Consider the following 25,673-nt stretch of genomic DNA (forward strand, 5'->3'; position numbering starts at 1 on the left):
GGGACAACCTTCCTTCCGTGTCTCCGCCCTTCCAGGTTGGTCCCAGCCCCCGCAGCCCGGGAGCCCTGGACCACACCCGCTTCCCTCCGGTGGCCGGGCCGCCCCCGCCGCAGTTCGCGGGAGCGCTCTTCCTGGGGCGGGCACAGGCCTAGGGCGCATGCGCACTGGCCGAAGGGCGCCTCCCTGTCCGGATCTCGCGAAGTTACGTTAGATTGGCCGCCGGTGACGGGTGGCCGGGCCGGGGGCGGGAGGGCTTCTGGGGTAGGAAGGGAGGTCCGCTCGGCCGGGCGAGCCGCCCCAGTGCTCTGTGGGATAGTGGAAGTCTCGAGCGTCTCCTCCCGGTTCCCAGCCCTCTTCTGGCCCGCACTCATAGAAACAGTCACACACCCCCTGCCTCCCCTCTTTTCCCTCTCCGCCTCCCCCTTTCCCCCCCCCTCGCGATAAGAAGACCCGGCGGCAGGAGAGGGGATGAAGATGGCGGACGCGAAGCAGAAGCGGAACGAGCAGCTGAAGCGCTGGATCGGCTCCGAGACGGACCTCGAGCCTCCCGTGGTGAAGCGCCAGAAGACCAAGGTGAAGTTCGACGATGGCGCCGTCTTTCTGGCCGCTTGCTCCAGCGGCGACACGGACGAAGTCCTCAAGCTGCTGCACCGCGGCGCGGACATCAATTACGCCAATGTGGACGGACTCACTGCCCTGCACCAGGTCTGTGCACCCCGCCGCCGGCTCCCCTGATTCTGCGGGTTCTCGTCGGCCTTCCGCTGGGGCCTTCTCTGCGCTCTCGGCCTCTGGAGGCTGGGGGCGGCGGGAGACTCCCTGCTGCGGGGTGAGGGGGCGGCTTCCCGAGAGGGAGGGGGGAGAGAACTGGTGGAGGGAGGGCTTCTGGCTTGAGGCCCCCTTCAGACTAGTTGATGCTGGAGTTGGGAACCGGGTGATTTCCGGGGCAGAGGAAAAACGGACTGTGATCAGCTTGGGGCCCCAGGGCCATTTGTGGACGTGTGTCTGGGATTTGGGGTCGAGACCGGGTGGGGTGTACTGGGGTTGTACCTGGGCCCGATGTCAGTGATAAACTTGGACGACGGGAGATGCTAAAGAAAACGACCAACAAGGGGCATTAGGGACACTTGGGCAGATGGACGTCTTTGGCTTGTAGGTGGGCATTGGATTTGCTGTAGTTTTTAGGACTTGATTACAAATGATGATGATAATAATAGTAATCAAGAGCCCTAAGCGTAGTGCCTGAGCGACGATTTCCTGTTTTCTCCTTTATTACTCTTGGTCATTGGGGAGGGGGAAATGGGGTGTAATTAGCTGATCTGCTCCGGGTGAAAGGGAAGGGATGGAGGTGGATAAGGTAAGGAAGCGTTCAGAAGGGCTTGCCCACCGCCGGACCCGATTGTACTGAAGTGTCTTTCGGAGAAGAGTTTGCCGCAGTGTCAGAGATCCTCGAGCCTCACGTCTTGGGGTGTGCACTGGGGTTAGAGAAGAATAAACACGGGGCACGCTTTTCAGAGCCGATTACCAAACTCTGATTTTCCTTTTGGGGGTGGAAAAAAAGAAATCTGTTCACAAACTTTTCTCAAAATGGATGCTTTGTGCATGTTAAAGTTTTATAGTAGTCTGATTGGGATCTCTCAATGTTAGCCAAATAAGGAGAAACTATTGGCAATCCAGAGATAATGTTGCTTTGCCTTTAACAGGCCAAAAGCAACACAACCACGTAGAGTTCTGCATAAAAAGCAATTTTTAAGTGATGTTAATAGGTGACGAGATATAGACTCTTTCCATTTTCTTAGTGGGCAATTTGGAATTACTTAGAAAACGACTTTACAGCAATAGTTTCCCCTTAAAATGAAGATTTGTAAACTGTCTCAAAGTTGACTTAGTTATGCGTGGAAGATCATAGCTGTATTTTATTTAATACTGCAACAAAAACTTGTTTGAGAAGTTGAAACTTAAGGCTTTATATTTTATGAATATTGCCTTGCTGCCTTTTTAAAAGGTGTGTGGTGGCATTTTCCTTTTACTGCTTCCTGTTCGGTGAATGATGACCGTTTTAAGTTTTATTTAACTGAATTCTCGTATCAAACTTGGCTTATAGCCTTTGTTTACAAAGTTGACTTGATGGATTGAAATCACTGACAAATTGCAGGACAAATCTGGAATTCAGAATGTGGCACCTAGTAAAAATATAGCGCGGTCTGTAGTTGTTTTTCTATTCCGTAAATTTAGAGTCTCTAAAGTATAGCATACTTTTTATTTGGCTGAGGTTTATTTTAAATCATAGCAAACTCTAGATTCTAAAAACATGGCATTGAGCATGAAAGAAACTTTTGGCACTAAAAATGATAATGTAGTTGTGTAAGATGAAGGATCGTTCAAGTGCAATTTATATGTTTTAGTAGGGAATTGATTCTGAAAGACACAGTTATTGTATGCTTGGGTCAAGGTACAGTTGGATAATGGTTTACATCAATATGTTTTATTAAAATTGTCAAATAGAAATTTAAAGTTTTCACACTTGTGGAGGGACCCCATTGTATTGACTTGGAGGAAGAGGAAATTGGTGTAATATTGGCCTCAGTAGGAAGAGAAAATACATGTAACAGACTCTTTAAGGGTTTTTTTCCCTCTCAGTTTGTACATGTTGCAAGAATCAGCAAATTTATCAATATTTTCCTGATAAACTGAATTCAGTAGTTAGTTTGGCACCATATAGGTATAGTCTTAGTTGGGTATTTTGTTTTAGCTGAGAAGCTTTTAAGCAGAAGTTTCAAAGTTATGCATAATTATTTGCATAATATCTTTTTGTAGTTTATCTGCACATTCCTTAAGTCACTGACGCTAAAGTCTTTAAAATATCAAGTACTAAAATTTTTATCATGTTTTCTCCACTCTCATTTCTTTTTTATCAACTCTTGTACTTTTTTCCCATTGTAACTGTGAGAACAAGGAGTTTGCTTTGGGCAAATTCAGGACAACAGATAGTGAAAGGTGATAAATAAAACTTTTTAAAAAAGAATCACAAGAAAATTTTAAGCTTTTAAGAAATTTCTTGAATGCTGCTTGTTTTAAATACTTAAGTTATAAAACATTTTGACCCACTGATTTAATAACCCTTGAATAGTGTTTTTTTAATTTAACTTCTCAAAAGATCATATGATACCTAAAATGTTTTTGCTAGATTAATTATTGATTAGTCTTTTGGAATATTCATTTACCTTTTTGGTTTTAATCAAGTGTCTTAAATTTCACTGTCAGGAGAAAAGTTTTAGAAATTTCACAACCCATAATAATCTAATATTTTACTTCCATTTTTAATGTAAGCAGCTTATATTTAAAAGTTTATTGGTTGAATGTGCCTTTTCATTAGAAGTTACAAAAGCTACTTAATTTTCAGCTATTCTTTTTGTATAGAAGTATGTCATCCATATTGGAGAAAAAGCAGTGTTCTTGTCAAATTTCCTGTCTTGGTCTCTAGAATAGCCTCCCTCCCCCTGACTCCCATAGCTAGAAAACAATACTGAACAGTATTGAAGCTAAAGTAAACTTCTCATTTTCTGCAACTGAGGTCTAGAGTAGATTTTCATTTTTATTGGTGAGCATTAATCAGTTCTGATTTTATAGGTACCTGGTCGAGTTTTCTGCCTTGTGATCTGTATCTATATTTCAGTATACATTATAAAGATTTTAGGAGAGTAATAGAGGTTTCTGTAGAATGCCTTATTGCTGATTACTACTGATACTGGTATGCATAAACATAGGACTGAGATTTCTTCCAACAGTGTTGAGTTTAACCTTTGATTTTACCTTAAAATCTTATCTACTTCCTCTGTGCCAGTAACTTCCAAGTCAGTTTCCAGTTCTCACATTTCTGCAGAGCTCCAGTGCCTCATTTCCATTTTTCTGGTGATGATGTGTTGATTTAAAATGAAATATTATTCACTGTGTTGTGATTTTATATTTAAAAATGTATTTTTAAGTAGTAATATAGTAAATAGAGGTTAACCGCCTCTGCCATAGAATAGCAATTACTGCATTTACATTTAGCTTTGTGATTTCTTCAAAGGATTCTTATTCAAACATGAATCTTCATAGTTATAAATCAGTTTTATACTCTACTTCTATCACAACAGTTTCAATACATATGTATATGTTTTCATATCCTTAGACTTTACCTGTATCCTTCTTTCAGTCTAAGTAATACTCAGTTGTTAGTTTTACATCATTGTCAGGAATTTCTTTGAATTCAACCTGAAATAAAACTTAAATCTTTCTTCACCAAGCCTACTCTTCTCATTGATACCTCTGATTCTTTTAATGATGTCATCAGTCTCTGGATCAAGCTTTAAGTATCTCAGTTATTGGTTATTCATCCCCTTGTCTCTATATATCCAACCAGTCTTCACAATTGCCTTTGCATCAGTTCTTTTCCTTGCTACTCTCATTATCAACCTAGTTCATACCTTTATTATTTTATCCCTAGAGTGTAGTAATAGGTTAATTGCTTTCTCTGCCTTTATTCTCTCTCTGGTCCAATCCAGCATTCATATTGCTATCAAAATAATTTTTTAATAATATCACTTTCATTGTGTCACTCCTCTCCTTAAATTTAAAGTGTTTCATCATTTAGCTTATAACTGATGTATCTCCATTTGTTCTGTTTTTTACTCTTTACCTTTTTATTTCCATGCCTATGGTCATGATTTTTCTGCCGCTAGAATATCCTTCCTCCCTTCTTTGCCAGTCAAATCCTAGTTATTCTTCAGAGTTCAATGGAATTGCCAGCCAGTAGGGATCTTTCTGTCCTTTGTTGTTGTTGTTTTTAAGATTTTATTTATTTATTTGAGAGAGAGAATGAGAGAGCACACGAGAGGGGGGAGGGTCAGAGGGAGAAGCAGACTCCCCGCAGAGCAGGGAGCCCGATGCGGGACTCGATCCCGGGACTCCAGGATCATGACCTGAGCCGAAGGCAGTCACTTAACCAACTGAGCCACCCAGGCGCCCTCTTTCTGTCCTTTGAATTTGTGTAATATTATGGCACTGGAGAAACACTCTTCTTCTGGGGTGCTTATTGTATCTTCTATTTTGCCTCTCTGCTGCTTTTGAAACACTTCTTACTGAATTGTGTTTCTTTTTAAGTTTGTCTTTCCTAATAGAATATAAGGACCCAATTTCCCACATGTTTGTATTTCCAGAACCTGGCACATATTAGGTGCTCACTAAAGATTTATTGACTTGTATCTTTTACCTTGTATTGTAAGTACAAAGTTTTATACTTACTTGTATATTGTGAGATAAATTATAAAGCCTTCACATCCAGTACTTACTGTTCTTACACATCGTAGAACTTATCTGTTCATAAAACAAATGAAAATCTTTGCTGTGGATCTTCTGTGCAGATTTTTAAAAAATATCTTGAGCTTTTAAAAAGTTCTTAATATTAACTTCCTTCCTATTAAAAAACCCTAAACCAGTTTAAATCTTGGTTAAGTGAGAGAAAAATATTTAGTTGAGTCATCAATTAATTTGCCACCATCTTCATAAGAGTCTGAACTACGTCTTATAGAGGAATACAAAGTAGAATTAGATCCATGTTCTGTGCTATTATAGTTTTAAAATAAAGTTTTCCTTTTTACTTTTCAATAGAGACAGACTTGCAGATAAGTTTAGTATTCAGTCCTTTTGCTCTTAAAATACAAATTTTATCAACTTTAAGGGAGCCATTTGAAGCTTCTTTGTAAAAATATGTGGCTCCCCTCTTGACAGTAAAAGGAATACTTTTGTGCAGTCTTTTCTTCAGTGCTTCATCTTCTCAGCCAGGCCGTTTTCACTGAATCTTAACCTGAAATGTAACTCTCCTTAAAAGTATTCTAATAGGGCTACTTAAAGTGTTTTCCAACCAAAAGGAAGAGAGATTGGAGCGGTGGATATTGAGTCTCTTGTTAGAGAATAGTGTAATTGCTATATATGAGAAATCTGTTTAAAACTGAATATAGAGTTTATTGTTTATTTTGGGGGGGGTGAGGGATTGTTAAGATCTTAGAAGAATCTACTGAATCACTTAAAAATAACAGTAATACCTGTTTAAAAGAATGCAATATAAATTATTCTCTCTACATAATTTTTTTATTTGAAAGACTGTAACACTTTATGCTGATGGCCCTTAAAACTCTTTATTGAAACCATCCTAAATCCATTAAAAGGAAAAAAAATCCACCTAAACAAACAAAACTTCTAACCCCTCCAAACTGGCCCCTCACTTCCTGCAAATAAATGGACAACCCTAGCCATATATGGGGTGCGCTGGTAGGGCACCAGTGCCCGCACTGCTGCTGTTACAGTGTCTTCTCCGCACTTGCTGCCTTTGTGCTTCCTGGCAGCAGTTTTGTGGTCTGACTTTCAAGTGTCATAACCAAGACCATCTTTCATGTGCTTCAGCTAGTGTGATTGCAAGCTGTGACTGAGCATTTTCTAGTACAACCAGCGAGAAGCACTAGATAGAAGAAATTTGTTACCGCATTTTACAAGTACTGTTCACAAAAGAAAAGTACTTGTACTTAAAAAAAAAAAGTCTAGGAGCACCTGGCTGGCTCAGTTGGTGGACCATGCAACTCTTGATTTCAGGGTTGTACATTCAAGCCCTGTGTCGGGTGTAGAGATTACTTAAAAATAAAATCTTAAAAAAAAAAAAAAAAAAGTCTTGTTAGGTGATTTTTTTTAAAGATGACTAGAAAGATGACTTTTATGGGGGATGGGGAGTATAGAAAATTATTTTGTTACTGCTATAACATATTACTTCTCGAGGGTTCCTAAAGTTGGTTTTCATTCCCTTTCTGCCTGAAAACTATTGCCGTTTTTACCCCACTTTTCTTTCGAAAGTTTATGGGGTTCCACAGTCATGTTGAAAAGATGGAGTGTTGGCATTTTGGTATACCTCTTTGAAAGATTGAGGACCTCCAGAAGTCCTTTTGAGTTTATTCTAAGTTGGAGTTGGATATTAGCCATGACTTATCAGTGTTTTATTGAGAAGTGAAATTGGCTGGTGAACATTTGCTGAGGACTTCTTATATGTGGAACACTGTGGTACATGCTTTTACAACCAATATCTCATTTAATTCTTACACCATCCCTTCTTTCTTGCTCAACATTACCAAGATAATAAACAACAGAGCTGGATTCTAACATGCAGGTCTATCTGATTCCAAAGCCAAAACTTAACACCATGCTAGATTTCTTCTTTTAAATCTGCAGAAGTATTCTTAAATCTTCGGTCATTATGGCTGATGATTAGTAGTTAGAGGTTTCTCAGTTAATCAGCTGAGAATCAAATGAAACACACACACAATTTTTTCTTTTCTTTTTCAAGATTTTATTTATTTATTTGACACAGAGAGAGAGAGACAGCGAGAGATGGAACACAAGCAGGGGGAGTGGGAGAGGGAGAAGCAGGCTTCCCACCGAACAGGGAGCCCGATGCGGGGCTCGATCCCAGGACCCCAAGATCATGACCTGAGCCGAAGGCAGACGCCTAACAACTGAGCCACCCAGGTGCCCCACACACAATTTTTTCTTCATTTACTTTTGTTTTAGCTAGCCAACCCCTTTATGAGCTTTCTGTGGTAACTGAAATGCAGTAGTACTGTATCTAAATTAATCTCAGAATCTGCTCTAATTTTTAGGAACTGCCAAAATTGTTTTTGACTGGTCATTATGTGCAGAATATTTGATCAAGTGCTTTGGGAAGTTGCAAAGGAAGTTACAAAAGCAACAAAAACTCCTTTTTTTAGGACATAGAGTTTAGTCTTTAACCGTCTCTATTTTCCTTTATCCTAATAGTAATTTATATTATTGCTTTAGGCATTTTTATGTATGCATTTATAGTACATGCTTTGTTTATATATTTACACACACACTTAACTTTTAATGAAAAGAGATAAGTTATAGAGATAAGTTATATGATACTCATACCAGTATTAATTAAAAAAAAAAGAAAACCTTGAGTTTGTCATTACCACTTAATCTGCAGTTTACTTCTTGAACAGTGATTATATTGGTGTTTATAATTAGGACTTGAGATAATACATGAAATGCTAATAAAATTAACTGAATTAACTTATGAATTAGTAAAACAAACTTCTTAATGTTAATCATGTTTGATTTTAATTGGAAGCCTTGTGTTAGTAGGAATATACAAGTTATAAAAATATTTTTTAAATCATTTTGCAAAATTCAGCCAAATTATGTTTTAGATCTTAACTTGGAAATGGCAACAGAATTTTTTTTTCTTATTGGTAATAAGTGAGAGGATCATTTGAAATTTGATTTACTTGTCCATTAAATCACTGATTCCCAGAATTTTACATTTCATAGGCCTGTAAAATGTTTGCTTAAGTTTCACTGACTAAAAGAGGATAGCCTAATTTTTATTTGCCAACGTGATCACCTTATACTATCGTCACCATTTTCATAAAGAAAAAGAGTATTTTAACAACAAAAGGCTTTGGTATCCAGATAAATAAAGGAAAGTGGGGATTCATGTCAGTCTATAATATTATTACTGTATTGACCAGAAATTTTCTTGATAGTCTTTCATGCAAGTAGAGAGAGTATTTGAGGATGAACAGATTTCATGAATGACTCTATTCCCTGTGTCCTCCTTTTGGTAGAATATGATGGCACTCAGGTGGTGGCAGGCCAGATCATTAAAGTACAAGTGCTTGGCCCCTGATTACCCAAGATGGAGCAAAAAAGAACTTACCTAGAGAGATTCAGAAAACCAGTGAAAGTGACCCACCAGTTCATATTTTAGGAACCACCAGTTTCATATTTATATTTCCATAAGCCTTTGCACGTGTAATCTTCCTCTGGAATGTATTTCCTAGCTTATTTATATTAAAACAGCTCAAAGCACAAAGTGTAGACTTGCATGACCACTGCACATGGTGATTCTCTAAATTACTGTTTAAACTCTTAAGTTTGGCACCTATACGCCTCCTGCTATTATTAGTATATCTTATCTCCAGACAAAATAGTGGATTCCTTCAAATAGGGATTTTGATTCATTTTTCTTTAAATCCTCTTTGGTATTTGAATTTTATTTTAGCAGGTGCACAGTAAAAGTTTGTTGGTTAAAAAAAAAATTGAACACACTGTAGACCAATCTTGTGAAGGGCTGAGATCATAGAAAACCAAATGATGACAGTTTGTGTGAGTAAATACAACAGAATTAACAGACATTAAAGATATTGTAATAAAAGTGCTTATACCATTAATTTACTTTTACAATGCTTAAAATGCAGAGGTAGCCATTGTTATAGTCAAAATTTAGCAGGATCTTAGATTTATTTTTGAAATGGAATATATTCCTGACTACCAATATAAGCAGAATTTTGCTCCATTTATGCAACATATTTTAAAAATGAATTTTTTTCAGACAAATTGTTGGTTGTTGGTTTAGGAAAGGAGTCCTTAGCATACTGGCATTAGAAGCTAATTCATATTTTCAAATGATTTTAATCACAGTTTTTTTTTTTGTTTTTTGTTTTTCTAAATAACACTTTCACTGTTTCGCTATATGCCAGTATTTTCTGACCTTATTTGTATTTTGGTTGTTTATCTTTTCATTGTTATGCTGGCTAACCATAAAAAGACAAACTTGAGCACTGTGTTACTGCCCTAAGTGTGCTTGCTTGACTCGAATGCTCTTTCATGGGTGGAGACATTCCACATGGTCATGTGTTGTATAGGCATTTCTGAAATGACATTCGGTAGAAACCATGAAAAGAAATGAAGGCATTCCTCAGCTGTCACCTTCTTAGTAATCTTTTTAAATGCCTTATGTGCATTGAGTGAGATATTCTGCAGGGAGAGATTCACTTAAAAAGCATTACTTTAGCTTGATTATTAAGTCATATTTGAGCTGAAATTACATTTTTTTGTTTAACATGTTCTCTAACAAAAATATAAGGTTATAGAAAGTTTGTGTCAGTTTCTTAAATACTTGCATAGTACAAAAGAGGAATTTTGTGAGAATGTGAATTGATACCCTCTTAGAAGTTAACCATGTGGAAAAGTGTATTTTCCTGGATTAACTTTCAAAACACATGCATACACGCATACCAGTTACCTTTATAGGAAACATACTAAAGTGTGTACATTTTATTTAGTCTTATTTTAGATGATTATAAATTATTCCAATATTAATACTTTTGTTTGGAGCATTTCTGGAACTCTTCAGCTCCAGAATGCTCTTTTGAATATCTTCAGTACTGAAGTGTTTTGTTTTTTTCTTTTCTTTCAGGAGAGTTTAATTTTGAAATGGATAGTTATTTGGTAACCAGACCATATGTCTGGTGAACGTGGATAATCATAGTTAATATCATCAGTGATTAGATGATATTTTAAAAAATGCTTATTTTTAATTGGAATATAATCATAAAGAGGCTGTATTGGATTTTATTTAACTCTTTTTACATTGGACTTATATATGCTTCAGAATTTCTTCATGTTAACCTGGTGTACTCTTTGTGTTCTAGACTTTGCGTGAAATAAGTCAGTGTTTTAGCTTGTGATTTGAACATGATGTTTCTTTGTAGATGTTTGTTTTCCACAAAAGATTTTGATGCTGCTATTGCCAGATCGTGACACTGTATTTCATTAAGAGCTATTGTTTTTCTCAAAAGTATGTTAATTTGTGTAGTTTTTCTTAAAAGATTGGAACAGATGACATGTTCAGCAATCTGTATATCCTTTCCAAGTACATGGAACAGTCTGCATAAAAACTGTCTCATATTCAGGGTTTTTTTTCATTACAAAACATCTGTTCCTACTTAACTCTTTTGACCACCATTTTTTTTTTTACAATAAAATGTCTTTAAATGGTCATCTCAACACTTTTACCTACCCTGTGATATACATGAAAAAGCCTTAAGTAATTACTAAGCTTTCAGTGTCTTTTGCTCTTGCTTTTTTGTCCTCTCCATCTCCTTTTCACTTTAGAACATGGCTTACTTTCAAGTTTGTTTATTGTTCTATATGTATTTTATCCCAAATAAACTTTTAAGAATAATTATTTAAGTAAAGTATCATAGAAAAACATAAAAAAAAAAAGAAAGAAAGAAATACTGGGATGCCTGGCTGGTTCAGGCAGTACAGCATGTGACTTTTGATCTCAGGGTCGTGAGTTCAAGCTCCATGTTGGATATGGAGCCTACTTTAAAAAAAAAAAAAAGATTATTCAGATTTTCAGGCCTGAGGCCTTACTAAACCTTAGTAAACTCTACTTTATCGATTTTTATTCAGTATGTAATTTTCTATAAATGGGATTCTGTTTAATTTTCTGGTTTATAAACTTCTTTTTAAATTAAACTTTTTTTAGAGAGAGAGAGAGAGAGAGAGCGCACATGCACACACAAGCGGAGGGAGGCATCTTCTGTTTTCTTCTTTACTTTCTACAATCAGTTAATATCTCCTATTACATGCACACCTGAAAGAGAAATTCTTCCAAATACATACTAGCTTTTATGTATTCACTTAACAGAATCAAAGGCCTCTTCTGTACCATATGCTATTGAATGCTGGGGGGATTTTATTTTTAAGCAAAACAGGTAACACTACCCTCATAGAATTTACCGAATGAAATTACTTAGCCATCAGGGAAATGCAAATCAAAACCACACTTCACACCCACTAGAATGGCTCTAATAAAAATAACAGATGATAACAAGTATTAACTAGGGTTTGGAGAAATTAGAACCTTCTACACTGCTGGTGGTAATATGAAATGATGCAGCCACTTTTGAAACAGTCTGGCAGTTCCTCAAAATGTTAGACATAGAGTTACCTTGTAACCCAACAGTTATACTCCTTGGTATATATCCAAGAGAATTGAAAACAGCTGACTACACAAAATTTGTACATTAATGTTTATAGCAGCATTATTCATAAAAGCCAAAAAGTGGGAGCAACACAAATGTCTATTAGTTGAATGGATAAATAAAATGCCCTATATTATGTTACTGGAATCCGTGGAGTATTATTTGGCAATAAAAAGAAACAAAGTACTAATACTTGATACAACATAGATGAATCTTAATGACATTATGCTTAAGTAAAGGTAGCCAGTCACAAAAGAACACATATTGGATGATTCCATTTATATGAAATGTTCAGAATAGGCAATATATAGAGATAGAAGATAGATTAATGGTTGTCAAAGGCTAGAGGTGTTGAGGGGAAATGGGGAGTGACTGCTAATGGGTATACCATTTCTTTTTAGCATGATAAAAAGTGTTCTAAAATTGATTGTGGTGATAGTTACACAACTCTTAATATACTAAAACTCTTTCAATTCTATACTTGAAATGGGTTATTGTGTGATGTGTGAATTATATCTCAATAAGCTATTGATATCTTTTTAAAAATGAAATTCTCAATTTGTGTTCGCCACTAAGAATTGAGGCATTGGCAGAGGCTGTAATCATCTTCTCCTAGTCCCCCCAACTCCCTAAGCTTAGTGGCAAAGAGGATGGCCAAACATTATCCTTACCCTAACACAGCTTGCAGTGTACTGAGGTATGTAGATAAATATAGAGGTAATTATAAATTTATGTCAGTTATGTGTAATGATATATAATGGTAGTAGTACAGAGTGCTGTGGAAGTTTGTGAAGGCACATCGTACCTGGAATTGGGGAGGAGGAAGGCTTCTTGGGGAAAGTTGATGTTTGAGCTGCTGAGTGATGAGTAAAAGCCAGGGTTGTGAGGGACAGAAGGATGTAGAAAATTATTTCAGAGAGAGGGAATAGTATGTTCAAAGAGAGCTGGAGGTGAACAGAAGTGTTGAAGGATTTTAATCAGGTTAAATGAGACAATCAAATTTTCTCTTTAAGAAAAATCACTTTGGCTGCAATGTGGAGAACGTACTTGAAAAGAGAACAAGACTGGGGGCAGGGAGACTAGGTTAGGAACCTGAGTAGTCTAAGAGATGAACTAACTTAATGGCAGTGGAGTTGGAAAACAGTAGATGGACTCAAGACATATTTAGGAAATAGAATTAGTATGAACTGGAAGTGGATTGACCTGAGGGAATTAGGAGTCTGAGATGTGCATGCACTTGGTTTCTGGTTTGGAGTGGAGTGAAGGTGCTTTTCACAGCATATATTCTATTCAATAAATACTGTGTGCTTACTGTATACGTCAGAAGCAGAGTATATTTGAATGCTATTGGGGGAGACTGGCAGTAAACAAGAAATTATAACGAAGTGCAAAATGTATGCTAAAGGATATACAAATTCTTGAGCCAGCATGGAGAAGGGGTGGCCTAACTATAAATAATAAATCAAAATCTTGTTAGGAGGTTTTTTTTGTTTTTAAGTCTTGGACTTAGCCTTTTTTCTTAGATCTCCGTGGTTTTCTAGAAATGTGAATACCAAATAGAAAATGATCTATGAGGCTATAGAGAAACCAGACGATAAGGATTCATGGTTAGATTTTTTTTTTTTTTTTTTTTGGTGAACTATCTAAAAATAAATGCAAAATTTTGTGTTTGTTTTTCCTGTGCCTTTCAAGTTCAGAAGAGTTCATTAGGAACTTAGAAGTAAAGCCAGGTTTACTTTTATGATATTGTGGGGGAGAACAGAGTGTGTTTTTACGGGTTTCAGGGGGTGGAGCACAAAGCTGTTAGGAATAAAGTCATGGTAGTAGTAACAATCTAAAAGTCTTTTATTGCCTAAAATAATGCATTGTGAAAATAAGGTCATAGATTAAAATGAGAGATGAGAGTACATTTTTTTCAGAGCATGTTGGATTTTGCTCAGAGTGGTACAGTTAAAGCATTCAGTCAACAATCTCTAACTTTCCTCAGTTTCTAAATTTACTAAGTTGTGTTTTCAGGGAAAGTAAAGATAAAATATTAGTTATAAATAAGACTTACAACCTGATATATTTCTTTTGTCTAATATATTTTTTATTCAAGTATAATTAACATACAGTGATATATTAGTTTCAGGTGTACAATATAATGGTTCAGCAATTCTGTACATTTCTCAGTGCTCATCAAGATAAATATACTCTTAATTCCTTTTATCTATTTCACGTTTCTCCTCACCTACATCCCCTCTGGCAACCACCAATTTATTCTCTATTTAAAAATAGAGTCTGATTTTTTAAATTTTTTTTTGTTCATTTGTTTCTTAAATTCCACATGTGAGTGAAAACATGTGGTATTTGTCTTTCTCTGACTGATTTATTTCACTTAACATTATACCTTTTAGGTCCATGCATGTTGCTGCAAATGTCAAGATGTTCTTTTTTTAATGGAAGAATAATATTCCAGTGTGTGTGTGTGTGTGTGTGTGTGTACCACATCTTCTTAATCCATTCTTCTATCAGTGGGCACTTGGGTTGTATCCATATCTTGTTTATTATAAATAATGCTGCAGTAAACATAGGGGTGGATATATCTTTTTAAATTTGTGTTTTTGTTTTCTTTGGGTGAATACCCAGTAGTGGAATTTACTGAATCATATGGTAATTCTATTTTTAATTTTTTGAGGGACCTCCATACTGTTTATGGTCCACAGTGGCTGTACCAATATGCATTCCCACCAATAGTGCGTTAGGGTTCCCTTTTCTCCATATCCTTGCCAACATTTGTTATTTCTTGTCTTTTCTGTTTTAGCCATTCTGATAAGTGTGAGGTGATATCTCACTGTGGTTTTAATTTGCTTTTCCCTGATGATTTCCCTTATTCTTTTACCTAATATATTTTAAACGGTTTTTTGTTGGGTTTTTTTTTTTTTGCCCAAAATTTTACAAAGGTTGCTTTGAGTATTTGTGACTTTTTTGCATTTTAATACTTTTTAATGCACATTTAATGAGAAAAGTAGCAGTTGTACAAAGGTTGTGTGGGTTATTTTGACCTTGAGGAAGCATCTTTAGACTTGTTTCAGCTTAGACAAAATAGGAAATGGTTATTATATTTTAAACTTTAATGCAAAATTAACATGGCGTCTTTCCCCTTTTCAACCCACCCTTGACATTTAAAGCTAATCTGGGATAGGGGGTGGTGGGGAGAGATATATGTGTTTATGTGAAAATGGATTGATAGTACATACATTGTTCTCTTCCAAAAAATATTTAAGTATCAAAAAGTTAGTTTCTAGACTGTATGGTATGATTCCATTTTGGGGGAAAAAGTTGTTTGCACAGAAAAAAAATCTGGGGAAATTACTCCAACTGTTAACAGTGGTTATCTCTGGGAGGGAAATAGAGCAGATTTCTAATTATGTCATTTTTTAATCTTTTAAAACAAGGAGAAAAAATGATGAAGATGAATCTGAATTGGAAAAGAATGCTTAAATAACTACTTCCAGTAATGTATTAAGGATTAAATATAGAGATATTGATATAATTTATGGATATTTGTTTGCTAGTCTTTGGCCACTCAAGGAAGCTGGTGTTGAGAGTTCTTTATTTCTGCACTTAATGCCTGCTTTTTTTCTTAACCTTTTTATTTGAAAAGGAAAGACTGATTGGCAATGTGATGGATACCTTGGGAGAGTTTTAAAAACAAGTAAGAAAATTAATCAAGGGGATAGTTAGATATATTTTGAAGCTTTTGGCAAGTGGACTACAGAAAATTCAGAGAAAAGATAAGCATAATTCCCGGAAAGGCAGCTAGTCTTTGAGGAATAAAGGGATTTTAAAAGATAAAATTTGGATTTCAGAATTTTAAATAATTCCAGTGGGAGAAATGTACAGAAAAGATCTAAAAAAGCAATTTGTATACAGTGAACTCTTGCCTTGTTTATATGAAGAGTAAAAGCATTTAATGATAGGTATGTTTTAAGAATGAATTGGAAAATGGCCCCAAATCTCTAAGAGTAGAATCAAGAATGTTGAAGCCCAGAGTTACATGAATTTTGTGAAAATATTTTTCAAGACAGTGAAAAGAGGCCTTAAAATTTTTTTGTTGCTGTTATTGAAGTGTAGCTGACATACAATGTTATATTGGTTTTAGGTATACAACATAGTGATTTGACAATTGTATATGTTACACAATAAGTGTGGTTATTATCTGTCATTATACATTATTATAGTATCATTGACTACATTCCCTATGTTGTACAAAAAGAGGGCTTTTTAAGAGGTGTAAACTGCAGCAAGAATAGGAGGAAGTAACTGATGGCATGGCATTTAAGTTACATGTTTTTACATGTATAAAATGGTCTTCTACTCTGGCAAAATTCTGATATCCATTATTAAACAGATTGTTTTAGAAGAGATTGTGTTGATCACTAGATGGCAGATTGAGTTTTCTGAAAACTAAGTTATGTCGATCTATCTTTAACTTCCTTTTTTGACGAGGTTGGTAAATTTAAATGAGGAAAATGTTGCAAACCAAGTATAGCTTGATTTTTTAGTAAACCACTTGGGACAGGCTCTTGTTAGATATTTATGGTTAATGTGACAAAAATGTGGCACAAATATTAGGATTAGATGGATTAACCGCTGGATGAACCATCATATGCACGTCAGTGATTAATCAATCACTCAGTGGCAACCAAGAGAGGACTAAAGTGGTGGTCCTTGCATTCTTAATTTTGCCCCTATCCTATTTAACATTTTAGTAGATAAAACTGTAGGAGCTGAGAACTTCAAAAACATAAAATAGTTGGTTTTAAACAATAAGATGAAAAGATACTGGGTATTAATGTAAAATATCTGTATTAATATAGTTGGTATAGATCATATAGGTCGGTAAAGATCATCTTTGACAAACATGAAAAAAGGCTACTAAAAATTTAACAACAAGCCTCGTGTCTGACAACATTGTAATAATTTTAAAACATACTAAATCTTTGTAAAGCTAAATTAGTGTTTGGATTTTTTAAAAAAAAATCTGTTCCTCTGTACTGTGAGATCACATCTGTAGAACGGTATCTAGTTCTACAGTTTGAGATTTGTCTGCTGTTTGAGTAGGTATTACCAGCTACAGCCTTCTTTTGATTACCCCCCAGGAGCATGGCTTTGTGTAACAAAGTTCTGCAGAGAAAAACAAACCTATATTCCAATCCATTTTCTAGAATTGTTAACGAATTTATACATAATTACACACACATACTTGCAGTTCTTCATATGCTCTAAGACACCTGCCCCCTAAACTATCAGCTCAGCTATTTTCTTTTGAACCCTTGAAAAAAGAAGGGAGCTAATTTTCAAAGGCATATACCTACTTAACCACTAGTAGAAAAATGTTAGAAGGACCTCTTGCACGTATTAGTTAGGATTCTTTAAGTAAGAAAAGAACTAGCCTAAATAAAGTAGAGCAATTCCCTGTAAGATTACAGAGATATCTCATAGAATCTGGACTTCTGGAATGAATTCGAACCAGCAGCTCTATGCAGTCCAGGAAGTACTCTACCTAAATTTTTCATCATTGTTTCTGACAAATCCACTTTATTTTTTTGTACAGCAAACTAGATTTCTTGTTTTCCTGGTTCAAAAGGCAAAATATAAGGACACCAATAATTTTAGAGTTTATATTCTGGTCTAGATATCTAGAGAGAGATCTTTATCTAGATGTTGATATCTTGATCTTCAGAGTTCTAATCCCAAATTCCCAGGAAAGGGAACAATTGATCCACCTTAGGTTTATTCATGTGTCCCCATTTTAGATCATCAACAGTGGCTGGTGGGGCTGGGTCCCCTTGAACAGTATACCTACTCTTAATTATAATTCTAATTGTAATGTATTTTGAGGAAATGAAGGAGACCTTAAATAAGAATTAATAATTAATGCATTAATTTTAGTTTTTTTAGAAGTGAAATTCTTTGTAGAATAAACTAAATTTAAAGCATTTTAGTTTTATGTAGTGCTTATAAGATCAGAAAAAATTTTTAAGAACAAAGTAATTTCATGGAGATATACTTTTAAGGTTCATTTTAATTAGATGTCATAGTTACCCCATCCCATTCTGTTCCAGCTAGGTCTTTTAGACTAACTTACATAAACCCTTTTCTTACCCAGTAATCTTTTCTCTTCTTACCCAGTAATCTTTTCTCTTCTTAACGCCCCCCCCCCAAGCGATTAATACTTGTTGTCAGTTACAAAATAATTCTTGGATGTGAGGGCGATCTGGCTGCGACATCTGTCACCGCATTGATCGCCAGGGTTGATTCGGCTGATCTGGTTGGCTAGGCGGGTGTCCCCTTCCTCCCTCTCCGCTCCATGTGCGTCCCTCCCGAAGCTGCGCGCTCGGTCGAAGAGGACAATCTTCCCCGATAGAGGAGGACCGTTCTTCGGTCAAGGGTATACGAGTAGCTGCGCTCCCCTGCTAGAACCTCCAAACAAGCTCTCAAAATAATTCTTCCCCTTTTTATTGTGAAAACAATATGACATAAAGAGACACAATAGTTAGGATGTAGAACTTTAGTTTATAACAGATTCTTATAACAAGTGTGGGAATTAATCTCTCTGCATCTTCAGAAGGACCTATTTCATTGGAATAATAAACAATAAATTAACACATAATAGTGTTTAACTATATAACAGACACTGTTTTAGGCAGTTATATTTTCTTACAACAATCAAATGAGGTAAATATTTTTAGTCTTACTATTCCATTATACCAGGGAAGAAAACAAGGTAACGGTTTTAACTACAAGGTCACAACATAAATTTCAGAGCTGGGAGTTGAACTGGGGCAGTTTGACCCAACACTTTGTTATAGTGCCTCTGTACTACTTGAATCTTCAGATTCCATCCATATGATATCCTCAGGAATCCCTAGAACTAAATACAGGACACTAGGCCAGAACAGATCCAGTAGGTCAGTTAATTCCTGAAGCTGTGTCATGGTTCCAAGAAGCTTTCTAGATACAGCCAGAGAAATCAGGGTTTAGCTCTTGCCAGCTAACATGCTCTACCATCCCAGGGCTCACTGTTTATGATTGTAAGTGATAACTGGAAAAGGAATTTAGGATCCTGTTGGGTATGGTTAATTTCTGTATTATCAGCCCTTGGGTCTAAATACCTTACCTGAAAAATATTAACTGAACATATAATGCCTAAACATGTAACACAGAATTAGCAGGTCACAGGTCTTATGTTAGTATTTTATGTTTTCATTAAGTTCTTTAAAATGTTCCTTTTATTAGAAGATATTATGTAAAAAGCTTATTAAGTGCTTGTTTCATTTTTAATTTACATATATGGGCTTATATACCTGCTTTTCTCCTAGCTTCTCTTGTATTAAGTCATTTTTTCCATTACTAAAAGCTTGTTTGTTTTTATTGGCTAATCTCTTCCAAGTTTAGAACTTCTACGTTTTACAGGACTGTGGATGACAGATAAAAAACAAAAAGACTACAAGAAAAGCAGTTCCTAGTTTCAGCAAAAAATTCAAAGGCATCTCCTTTTTTGTTTGTTGTTTTTTTTTCTATTAATTGCTCTCTTCCTATTTTGGAAACTAGTGCCTCGTTTGGGTATGGTAATTATCAGTATCCTCTTTGAAGATCTGAATAATTAAATACAATGCTTTAAATCATCACCCTGTTTCAAATAGAAGTGACTTTTCAGGAAGGATTCTACTCTTTAATTACTCTGTAAGGTACTATAACATTTAACATTGATTAAAGAAAGCTTTATATAGAAGAAATGAATTATAAGTTAGTATCCTAACTAAACATGTACTGTCCCAGAGATCCATTTATAGGAAGAAATTTTCTGTTTTTTCAGAAACTTACTGTGGCAAGCAATCTAGTTGCTCCTTAGGCTAATAATAATGGAGATCACTCCATTTAAAATAGTATGAATCCTTGTTGACTTATACACTATAAGTATAGCAGTCTTACAGTTTTTTTAAAGATTTTATTTATTTGTTTGTTTGTTTATTTTAGAGAGCACACACACAAGCAGGGGAGAGGGGCAGAGAGAAAGGAGAGAATCTCGAGCAGACCCTGTGGAGCTAGGAGCCTGTTGTGGGGCTTGATCTCACAACCCTGAGATCATGACTTGATTGAAATCAAGAGTCAGATGCTTAACCGACTGAGCTACTCAGGTGCCCCAGCAGTCTTCCAATTTTTAAAGAAAATAGATTTATTTTTATATATTTAGTTTAAGCCCACCATTAAGTGAAAATAGACAGTAATAGAATGACTTTCATCTTCCTTTGAAGGCACTTGCTCTGCTTACCAGTTTCTTGTTTTCATCCCTTCCCAAGGAAATACTCCACACTTTACATTTTTTGCTTTATTCTTTTTTTTCTTTTTACCTTGATATTTTTGTTAGTATAAGCTAAGTTTTCTTTGGGCACTTAAATTTTTTTTCCTCAATTTTGAAGTTAATTCTAGATTTGAGTTTTATGTTCTTAGTTGTCTTTGAAAGCCAAAGTATGTTTATTGTACATTAAAAATATGGGCACATGAGTTCCAGTAGAACTAAGGAAAGGATTAGGACTTGTCTTAATAATCTCCTTGGATAATTAGAAAGTTTATCAAAAAACATCCTAATTTTCTTTTTAATCTTTTTCACAAGGGCTCTCTTCTAGATGGGAGGGACGCTCTGTTGATCTACCTTTCTCTCTCATACTAAATCACCTAAGGGATCACTAAGTGAGAGGAACCAGAGAATTATAACTTATATTTACATATTAATAAAATGCATTTAGGAATTTATGCACAGATAAAAAGAAACATGAAGTACAATTAGTTTTATATAAAATAAGCAATGAAAAGCAAGCTGACTTTTTTTCTACTGATACTTGCTAAGTGTTCAAGGTTTTCAGCTTTTTTTTTCTTTTTTAATGATTAAATATCTGCCTTAAAGAAAACTTGAAAAATATGAGAGGGAGAGGAAGAGAGAGAAGGAGAAAGAGAAAAAAGAGAAACTCTACCTTGCATAGGTGTATGTCTATGTTGTGTGTATTTTTCTGTATTTGTGATTGTACTATAGATACTTTGGGGGGGGAAGGGGGAGGGGCAGAGGGGAGAGAGAATCCTAAGCAGCCTCTAAGCCCAGCATGGAGCCCAATGCAGGGCTCCATCTCACGCCCCTGAGATCATGACCTGAAACGAAATCAAGAGTTGGTCGCTTAACTGAGCCACCCGGGTGCCCCTATAGATACTTTTTTAATCCCACTTACTGTATAGTTAATTTTTCTTAATTTTTGCCACTGAATAATATTCATTTGATGTTTATAATTTTCTTAACCATTCCAATTCTTTTTCTAGGTTTTCATTATTCATAGCTCACTCATTCTTTCATTTATTCATTCAACCAGTAAATATTTATTGTGTGCTTACTCTGGCACTCTCATATTTTGATGTGCATTTTAATGTGTAAGAATTTTTTCTGTGTAAGTAGGGTAATTTCTTAAGCATAGCTTCTCTGAACTGAATCTTCTGGATCAAAATGAAGGAATATTTGAAAGCACTTACTATACACATTACCAAATTGCTCTCAAAGTGTTGTACCAGCCCTATTGCCCACTTGAAACAGGAGTCTGTTTTACTGGAGCCTCACTTGTTTTGTACACATATCATCACCCCCTTTCAGTTGAATGTAATGGCGTGGATAATTCTTAGCATTTCAATATATTATGGTAGGTTATGTAAATTTTTTAAAATATGTATAAATGAATCTGTTTCATAATTTATTTTAATGGCTTCTTCTATAGGAAATGCTTGATTCAGAATCATAAGTAAAAATACATACACTCGGGACGCCTGGGTGGCTCAGCCGGTTAAGCATCCAACTCTGGATTTTGGCTCAGGTCATGATCTCAGGGTTGTGAGATCGAGCCCTATGTCAGGCTCCACACTGGGCGTGGAGCCTGCTTAACGATTCTCTCTCTCCTCCTCCTACCCCTCCCCCCTTAAAAAAAAAAAAGAAAAAAGAATGAAGCAAAACCTACATAAACATATACCAGATAACAAATAATGAGTTAAGTTTAACACTGCAAGAGAGGGATGGTAGCTGGAAAAGAACACTGGTTCTGTCTTAGGTATAAATCTTTCCTGTGCCATTTATTAGCTCTCTGTTCTTATATAACTCTTCTGAGCTTGTTTCCTTTTTTATAAAATGTGGATGATGTAAGCTTGGAAAATGATTGTTGGGAAGTCAGGGAAGAAGATTTAGAATAAAAGGTACTGTATGCCTCTCCTTCAAAAAGAAAAAAAAGAGAAAGGAAAAAGATACTAGGATAAAATATTTGAGAAACTTTTCTTTATATAGCTCTGGTTCTCAATTGTTACCGTTATTGTGTGTTATTAAGCTCTAGTGATGCTGTCTTTGAATTAGTGGGCTTTTCAATTTTATTTTGTTAGAATGTTTATATAGAATTTTACGTAACGGCCTATAAAAAGTTGTTTGAAAGTGTTTTAAGTATACTAAGCAGGAAAATAATAGCTCTGGTAAAACATGAATTAGTAAAGAAAGATTATTTTAGGAACATGGCAGCTGGACGAAAGATTAGCCAAGCCATCTGTGAATTGAATTACAGTAGAACATGTTAAAGTGGATTCTCAAACATGAATTTTGCTATTTTAGGTTTTTAGAAATGTTTTTGTATTTGTATTTGAACTTTTGTGTGATCTTGGTATTCACTTCAGGCCAAGTGAAGATGCTTCAATGTGTCTTAAAGGGTCAAACAATAGTTCTCTCACCTTGCTTTCTGCTTTACTTCTATACCACATAATTTTGTTTGGCCCCTCTAAAGTATCTAGAGCTGTTGCCTTTCAAAAAGTTGAATGTGGAGCAAGTGATATCTGCAGATATTAAAGTTTATTAAACAGCCAGTTGCTTAATAAAATGTTATAGAGTGGTATAGGTGTTTAAGAGCTAGTAAAACGTAAAGGGAAGAACTTCTATCCCTGGAATGAGCTACTTATCTGTCTGAGGCCTTTCCCCTTCAGAGTCTGTTAAGCAAGAATAATATTCTGCAGCAGGGTTCCCGGGATGAAATGAGATGGTATATGTGAAGGTACCTACCACAGCCTTTCTCACCAAAAGGGAAAGAGAGCTAATTATTTGAGTAACTACTCAGTTTCAGACCTTATGTTAGGTATTGGGGCACAAATGGGACGTATCTGTTTTGAGTTTTTAATCTATTTGGGGATACAGAGTGAGTGTATCTGAATGACCTTAGTCATTCAGGAACATTCTTTCTATTTAATTACTACATAGAAATGGTATTTTATTGTTGTCCAGGAGAATTGGGAAGAAACAGAACTTTTACATAAAACCAATTACTTCCCTGTTTGTAGATGATAAACACAAGCAGATTTTTAGGGGAAAATATCTAATGTTGCATGGGAGGAGAGGCAGAGTTTTTGAGTAGAGGGGAAAATGACTTAGCTAGACAGTAATAATTTGTAGTGTGGTTTCACATTGATTATTTTGAAGAGCTGTGAATTAATGATTGTGTTTATATTTACTTTAATTTTCTCAAAGAGTTAATTGTAATGAGCAAAATAGATAAAAGATAGCATATATGCATGAAATTTGGGCTGAATTTATTAAGATCCAGATTGTAGCATTTAGAATAATACAAAAATTTAGGTTCTATTTGATTGGTATTTTTGGTAGAGTCAGTTTAAATGACTTCATAAGTTAAACAGCATGGAAGCAAGACTTTCAAAAAAAGTTACTTTGAAAATTCAGCATTTTTTTTTTTTTTTTATGTCTTTGTAAACCCATCTTTTGAGTATCAGGTAAATAAATGCCTGCTGAATTGAATTTTGTAATTCTAAAATAATAATCATGCTATTTTTTTTTCAATTTGAGAATCAAAGATTTCAAAAATCTAGTATTTGCTTTAAAAAGTGGACCAATTTATTGTATTAAAAGAAATACCAGATGTATAAAAATGATGTATGGGGTGCCTGCGTGGCTCAGTCAGTTAAGCGGCTACCTTCAGCTCAGGTCCTGATTCCAGGGTCCTGGGATCAAGCCCCACATTGAGCTCCTTGCTCTGTGGGGAGCCTGCTTCCCCCTCTCCCTCTGCCTGCCTGCCGTTCCCCTTGCTTTGTACTCTCTCACTATCTCTTTGTGTCGAATAAATAAAATCCTTAAAAATAAAATAAAAATGATGTATAAAATGCAACTAACAAAAGGGCTTAAGAGGAAATGTCAAATTTTCACCTTAAATGTTGGTACTGTATTATCAGTAACAGTTGAAGTCAGAGGAAATGATGTTCTTTGTTAGATTAATTTGCTTTGAATTTCTCTGTCTCTCTCAATTTTCAGGAATTGTCAGGTATATAAAGTAGTTGATCCAAGCTGAACAAACTTGGTAGGGAAGAAGATCCCAAGATCTCAAGATCTGTTGACTTTTGTAGTCTCTTCCCCTTGTTCATCTGTATTCTAGCTACACTTCCTTCAGACCCTCAAATATACACACTAAGTTCTTCCATGCCTCCATCCCTTTGCCTGTAACAGTCTCTCCACCCCTTGGCTAACTCCTGTTCATTAAGCTTTGTGACTTCCTGATGGAAACCTTCACTGACTTCCTTATTCTCCTCAAAACTATCTTTCCCTATTAGCACCTTGTTCTCTCATACTTCTCTTAGTGTGTGATTATGCATTTATTTGTTTATTTGTCTGCCATTGAAGCCCAAACATTTATCGCATATCACAGTGCCTGGTTCATAGTGAATTCTCAGTAAATTGTTGAATGATTGAATTTAAAAATTGAGTAGCTTCTCTTTAGATCTTAATCTAATTTTTATTTTGCTCCTTTTTCTTATTCTTTTTTGGCAGATTCAGATAGTAAATAGCTTTTATTATCACTGCATGGTAGTAGTTACCTTTAAGGAAGCTATGCAGTTATCATATATATGTATATGTATATATATATACACACATATATATGAATTTTTTTTTTTTTTAGTAATGACTCCAAGAAGTGAGGAGCATATTAAAGCAAGCTTACTTTTTTTTGTCTCTTCAAGAGAAATGAAAACATATGGTTACATAAAAACCTGTATACAGATTTTTATAGTGGCTTTATTTGTAATCACCTAGAACTGAAAACAAATGAAATGCCCTTCAGCTGTCATGTCAATAACCCAAATGTCCTTCAGTTGTCCCTCAGTAACTATAGGAACCCTCCTGAAGAGGATCAGTTGCTCTAGAGAAAACTGGCTCTTGAAGCATGACTACTGCTGAGTTTTTCCTTCAGAGATGACCCGTATTTTTCTAGCTCATGCAGTTAAGTATCTCAGGCAGTCAATTCTGCCAAGAAGCTTATCCTAACTTTTTCCTGATATAGAGCACTCTTGGGTATTGTCCTTGACATCTTGCTTTTTTTCTACAGCAGTTCTATAATTGTTTATTTACTTCACTGTCTCTTCCACTAAAATATAAGTCCCCTAATTTTGTCTTTGTAGCCCTAGCACCTAGCACCTAGTACCTGGGATACTGATTGCTAGACATGCAGGAAATGTTTAATGGTCTGAGGAGTTCTTTTCACAATGACCCATTTCAAAGACTTCATCTTAAGGTTTGAATAGAAGTGCACATTTGGAAATCTCTCTCCCTATTTTATTTGTTGTATAGATACACAGGTGAGTGGTTAGATTAAGATTTTTAATAGGTGGGCAATCCTTCTATACTAAGGTACAGGAAGGACATCTCATTAATTGCCAGCTTGATTTGGTACATCTCCA

The 25,673-nt window shown here is 35.7% G+C and overlaps 1 protein-coding gene across 8 annotated transcripts in view; it reads left to right on the forward strand.

Moving 5' to 3' along the window:
- The first annotated feature begins 212 nt into the window (after nt 1–212).
- The window catches only part of PPP1R12A (protein phosphatase 1 regulatory subunit 12A), a 145,158-nt gene continuing 119,697 nt past the window's right edge, over nt 213–25,673 (forward strand). For 5 of the 8 annotated variants that reach the window (XM_035002081.1, XM_035002075.1, XM_035002078.1 and 2 more), the window contains exon 1: nt 245–705. In XM_035002081.1, coding sequence (XP_034857972.1) covers nt 469–705 — 237 coding nt within the window. In that variant the 5' untranslated portion in view covers nt 245–468. Of the gene's footprint in view, nt 706–25,673 lie in introns of all 8 variants that reach the window. The other 3 variants (XM_035002074.1, XM_035002080.1, XM_035002073.1) reach the window with 2 other exon arrangements.

Source organism: Mirounga leonina, unplaced genomic scaffold (assembly GCF_011800145.1).
Source record: "Mirounga leonina isolate KUSES-001 unplaced genomic scaffold, KU_Mleo_1.0 Mir_126, whole genome shotgun sequence".
Taxonomy (NCBI): Eukaryota; Metazoa; Chordata; class Mammalia; order Carnivora; family Phocidae; genus Mirounga; species Mirounga leonina.